The sequence below is a fragment of the Xiphias gladius genome, chromosome 24 (genome assembly GCF_016859285.1).
Source record: "Xiphias gladius isolate SHS-SW01 ecotype Sanya breed wild chromosome 24, ASM1685928v1, whole genome shotgun sequence".
Taxonomy (NCBI): Eukaryota; Metazoa; Chordata; class Actinopteri; order Istiophoriformes; family Xiphiidae; genus Xiphias; species Xiphias gladius.
Genome location: NC_053423.1, coordinates 25179097 through 25185366, shown reverse-complemented (window position 1 = coordinate 25185366; position 6270 = coordinate 25179097). Strand labels below are relative to the sequence as shown.

Below are 6270 nucleotides of genomic sequence, written 5' to 3'. Positions count from 1 at the left end.
CGCCTCTGAGACCAGAGTCTGGGAGCCCTGGGTGGCCTCACAGGTCACAGAGCCCACCTTGCTCCACTGGTCTGCAGTGGCGTCAGGGTGCTGCTCCAGCTGGCGGCCGTCCTTGCCCAGCACCCGGGGCTGCTGCTCTCCTCCCAGCTGCTGCTGCTGCTTCTGCCTGCCCACCTTCCAGGCCAGATTCCAGTCTGAGGGAAGCCCTTGTTGGCCAGGCACATGAGCGTGGCCTTCCCCGCTGCAGCTCCTCGCTGGAGGGCAGCACGGTCAGGGTGGGACGGCATCACCTAGGAGACACCAATCAGCAGAGGACAGGGACCACACAGCTGTCAATCAAACACCAGCCACTTTGACACCTTCACTGTGTGAGTGTGGGTTTTCCTTTAAAGTTTCTGTCAGATGTTTTTCTGCTCCATCAGTCACTCACTCACACATTGTCTCACTTCCTTGAAGAAGCCTCTCATGCATATCAGCACAGAGAGAGTCCTCATATGAGCTGAAAAATAACTGACGGCCAAATTAAAATTCAGACAAATCTAAAAGAAAAAACAAAACGATAAAAAGCCTCAGAAAAGTCTCAAGATTGTTTCAAACTGGGGTAAAAAGAAGCAAACAGCAGTGATTTGACAGATGATTAAAAACTGAGCTTCAGTCAGACTGTTCAGAATAATTTGAACTCACCTTTAAAACAGCTGAAGAAAAGTGGAGATTTAAAGACTAAATTTTCTACAGTAGGATTGTTGTTCTCTAACCTTTCCTGCCGTTCAAATTATTTGCTTTTCACAAATGAACGGAGACATGTAAAGAAAATTTGAGTGAAGCTGCTCTGAGTTCAGCTTCACGGTTAAACAGGAGAAATGACCAATGAAACAGAGATTTTAAGGTGATTTACATCAAGCCAATGGAAATTTATGTCTCCTACAAATGTTCAGACACAGCAATTATAACCTGAACTGATGATACAATATTTAATATTTGATCAGAAACTTACTGCCAACATCCAGTCTGGTTCCTCCACCAAAAGTCCACCACAGTGATACAAACTGACTGAGTGGTGGCACAAAAACCTCTCACTGTAGAGAGACACGACTCTTTGACTTTGTCTGACAAAACTAAACCTGCAAGTCCTCAAGTTTCCCTCATCTAAACTTCTGATTACATGATTTCTTTTATGGACCGATCATGGCTGTTGATTGGATTCAACTTTACGTTTTAAACACAAAACTGTATTTTTTGGATGTTGGCAGAAAACTTCAGGCAAAACAGTCATTTAGGATGTAAAATCAGATGTTTTACTTTCTAGAAAAATGTACGAGTGAAAAGCAAAATATTGTTTGTGACATTATAAAATACATCGAAAATTGAACTTACTGCCAACATCCAGTCTGGTTCCTCCACCAAAAGTCCACCACAGTGATACAAACTGACTGAGTGGTCGCACAAAACCTCTCACTATGGAGAGACACGGCTCTTTGACTCTGACAACAACAAACTCATCAAAATCAGTCTCAGTCTGTAAAACACAACTGGTTGATATGAGACTGAACTTTAACAGACTGCCAAGAAATACCAAAATTAATTGTTTTGTTTCATATTCATGATATTTTTAAATGTGTCTTGAACTAAAACTGAGTGCTGTAGATGTAAAATCAACCAAAACAGACATTTCTGAAGAAAATCTGTTCAGAGGAAACAAATCCACCTAAAAGGAGTAGTGATACAGTCCTAATCAATACTCTGATAAATTGATTGATCCATTGAAAAACAGCATCATCAGAGTGATCCAGGTCCTGTTGGAGTCAGTCAGAGCATTTCCATAGAGAGCCACTTTGCATCAGCAGCACCACAGAAATCCTGCTCATCAAGAACATGAGTTTGACTTTCGTCCTCACCTGGACTCTGCTCTGCTGGTCTCAGGGTGAGGAAAATCCTTTTTCTGTCATGTGAAAATCATTTGGAGTGTATCTGAGTTTCACCCCACCATCTCATATCCAGTGTCTCTTCTCTCTCCTCAGGGTCTGTTGGACAAAACGTCCTGACTCAGCCCGCAGCCAAATCAGTGCAGCTTGGTCAACCTGTCTCTATTGAATGTATGGCCAGTCCAAAAGTAGCTCAGTACTCTGGACCACAATACTACCTGGCCTGGTACCATCAGAAACACACAACACACAGGTGGTTCATGATGTTCATAGTGTCTCCACCAGTTTCCCTCCTGAACTTCAAACACTTCACCTCCCACCTCAACAACCTGAAAGTTTCCTAAATGAAGAGAACAGTTCCAGTGAACAACTCAATCAGACCATTAAAATCATAGCAACATCTAGCAGAGTCCCCAGACTGTATTGAAATCTCAGGACACTGAAGCTCCATATATGCAATGTAACAAATGTTTTCCGTTGCAGAAACACTGACACTGTCATAAACATAATGTAATCTGAAACAGGAGACTAACACTAAATGTCCCTGAAAATATATGTGTTGGCAGAGGATCAGATTTAGCTTCGGACACAAACAGCGTATCAAGATTTTCAGCAAGAGCCGCGATATCTAAGTCTGAGAGGTTAAGCTGCTCCAGCAATGACCGATTTCCTCTTACTTCCTTTCAGGTTCTGACATTTTTATGACTAGAATTTATTATGAACAGAAAAACTAACCACCTTTTTCAACCAGAGTGGAGTCTCAAAATACAATGTTAAAATGTACAGTTATCTATCGTCTGCAGACATGTAAAGAATCAGTTTCATCTGCCATAATAACAATCAACAGCATCATTCAAAGTCTGAACAATGCAGGACCCAGGATGGAGCCTTGTGGAACACCAAAACTTAAACGGATAGTAGGTGGTTCATAATGAACAAATGAGCCAAAATCATCTCTGCCTGACAGATAAGGACTGAACCAGTTTAACACTGTGACTCAAGCTGGAACAGGTCTACGGAACATCTATTAGTATATTGAAGCTGGCAGGGTCAGAGGCTGCACTGTATGTTTTTTTTCACTGCGTTCACACATTTTTCTACATATAGAGACCATCTCACAAAACAATCAAAGCACCAATACCACAATGACCCTTCAGTGCTGCAACATTGTCCTACCCAGCCAAAATACCAATGCCAGTTAGCAAAGCTGTGTTCAACCAGTGACTTTCTCAGTAAAGGGTTCTGATATTCTCATAACTATACTAATAAGCTGCAGGTGTAAGCCTCCAATAGGCTGAGTATAGACGGTTTGGGATATTCAAGACTGAAGTTTCAAAAGACAAATGTTTATTCTGAATGTAAATCAAGTTCCAACATAAACATTTTGAGAGTTGTGTTTTATATTGTCAGAAGATTTTGAAAAGTGTGTTCAATGTATTGGTACCAGTACTTTTCTAACAAATATTTCCACTTTACTAACAAGTATTTTGGTGGGGAATAGCCATGTTTGGTGCAACTGAGAAAAACCGAGAAAAAGTGTAAAGGATAATTTCTCGTTCTCCAGGTTCAATCTCACGTCTTTAACCGCTTTTCCAAGGGTTGTCTCAGTGCTGTGGTACGTGAAGGAGCTGGAGTTAACTTCATGTAATATGCAGTCAGTTACTTAAAAGCTAGTTCAATCTTAAATACCTCAGTGTGGATGATTTTAAGTGTAATGTGAGGCAGGTTTCTTACCCTACTGATTGTCTGCATTGTTTTCATTCTAGCAAGGCTGCTTTTATGCTGCAGTCTTGACCAGAATTCTGACTGTTTCATCTGAATGAGGCCTTTATTTGACAAATAGAGAGAATTATTTTAAACAGAAGGATTTAATTTCAATGACTACACACCAGCCTGAGTTTCTGTAAACCTGAAGATCACCACGTGTTATGTCATGCTGCAGTGTCTACTCTGCAAACCTGTTTAAATGTCTTTTGAGGAAGAAATGACGAGGTGTCATCAGAGGTCTAAAGTCACATGTCAGAGACAATCATTCAGATCATTTAATGAAGAAATGACTGTTGAGTATTTCGCAGATGAAGACCTGCAGATACCAAAGTAACTGAGACAAAGTCAACACTTTTGAGGCAGTGGTAGAGAGCAGTGAGCTAATCCCAGTTTAGGTCTCCCAAAACCACAAAAACCAGTATCCCAGAACACAGCTGATACACATGGAAAACCAAACACACGACATTCCTCGGAGGCAGAGGGGGCGTAATGAAAAAATCTGATTCAGAATTTCTCTTATTCACCATGAGTATGATTTCAATCATCACTTGTCCCAACAGTGAGGAGGACGACATGTTGAGGACAGCTACAGTTCACTGACTCTGTGCTTTTGCATATGTGTCCTGCCTCTCTGCTCCCAGACCTTAAGAGGCCAGTGTTGATCAGTGGCTGTCCAGGTCTTTCACAGCCACTGACACACTGGCAGCACAATGATGATGTCTCTGACTCTACTGCTGGCCACCCTGGGGCTCCTTGTTCAGGGTGAGACTCTCCTCTGAAAACTTTGCTTCAGGATGCAGCCAGGTTCACCACAATGATGTTCTGCTATGATGGAGAAACACTGAAACAAGCAGCATTGACGTCCTTCCATCTGTTCCTTCATGTTAAAGAAATGATCCTCGTTTCTTCCAAGCTGGATTTGTCTCAATAACCCTTCTCCTCTTTTTCATATTTTCAGATTCATCAGGAGAAATCATCCTGACTCAGTCTCCTGGATCTCAGTCTGTTGTTCCAGGACAAACTGTCTCTATCAAATGTAAAACCAGTTCAGATGTTAGCAGCCTCCTCAGCTGGTACCTTCAGAAACCTGGAGAAGCTCCTAAACTCCTGATTTATTGGGCTACAACCCTTCAGTCTGGAGTTTCAGATCGTTTTAGTGGAAGTGGATCTGGGTCTGACTTCACTCTGACCATCAGTAGAGTTCAGGCTGAAGATTCAGGAGTTTACTACTGTCAGCAGGGTTACAGCAGCCCGTTCACACAGTGATACAACGTCGTACAAAAACCTCCCTCAGCTGCAGAGGAACTGATCTGAATCAACAGCTGCACTGAATCTAAAACAGTAGAGTTTTCATGGCAGAAACAAAAACATTTAATAATAAGCATTTTTAGTCATTTAATATGTTGTCTTTTGAACAAAAGTGAAAAGATTTCAGTTATTATGGAACCTTATTTAAAGACACTCGGTGTAATTTGAATATGTTTCATCAGTTCTGACTTAAAAGCTGCTCTGAAACCAAAACACTAAAGATCAGAAAAGAAAATAGGGCTCTCAACCATATTAATTTGAAATATTTTAGTCATGAAAATTATGTATTTAATGTACAGGTTACACTGTTTATGATTTATTGACATAGGATTCGAAACAATGAGCTGAAAATCAAAGATGAACGTTGTCTATTCATGATTTAAAATCCTTTGATGAGTTTATTACAGAGTATGATAACACCTTAAGACTAAAGATGTAAATATTATACATTCTCCTACCATTTGCAGTTCAAACCAAAACATACTCTTTTTTTAAAAAATAACAAAATCTTATTTCAACAGTGTTGTATAATTACTACTCATGTCATTATATCATATTCTATTCATGTTGTTTGCTCTGTATTCCAACAAACGTGTTTTATGATTGAAACCAAAAAGGATTTATGGATCATGTGATTCAGTGACACTTTATTTCTTTTCATTTGTCTCTGTGGTTGAGCTCTTCAGTAGAAACAGTGAATAAATATTTCAAGGGCTAATTGTAGATTACACCCATTTCATACCTCCTTTTGCTGATGATATATTACATTTTATTTCAGATTTAAACATAGTTTTGAGACTTTTGTGGTTTTATTCATACAGATGGTTTTTGAACATTATTTTTTAAGACCTACAAGGATAATTGTTTTACAGTCTACCCATCAGCACACTTCAGAAATGAGAAGTGATTTAATGAGTTGTTATTAGCACAACTGTGTGTAAACTATCATTCTCACAAAGGTTTATTTTTATAGACAAATGTGCCCTGACAATGAAAGAGAAATTTTACAGTTATGAAAACAAATTGTGGACTTACACTACTGCTATCACTGGTTTGTAACAGTCAAGCATGAGTGAGAAAGTTTTTTCTGCATATAAATACTCTATTAATATAAAGCATATATGGATATAAATTATGTAATCTACCACTTTCCCACAATATTGAAACACTCAACAAGCTCGTAAATACTGATAACATCCAAAAAAGAAATACTTGGATGTCGTTCATCTCTTTCCAAGCGGGATTTGTCTGAATAACCCTTCTCTTAATCTCC

General features: G+C 39.6%; 1 pseudogene and 1 gene segment (V, D, J or C); one reads left to right on the top strand and one right to left on the bottom strand.

Moving 5' to 3' along the window:
- LOC120786484 overlaps window positions 1–4264 on the bottom strand; it is a 4922-nt pseudogene extending 658 nt beyond the window's left edge.
- Window positions 4265–4370: 106 nt separating this feature from the next.
- Window positions 4371–4955, top strand: LOC120786646. The segment is given in 2 exon segments: window positions 4371–4451; window positions 4648–4955. Coding segments are annotated over 2 exon segments (360 nt in total).
- The last annotated feature ends 1315 nt before the right edge of the window (window positions 4956–6270 follow it).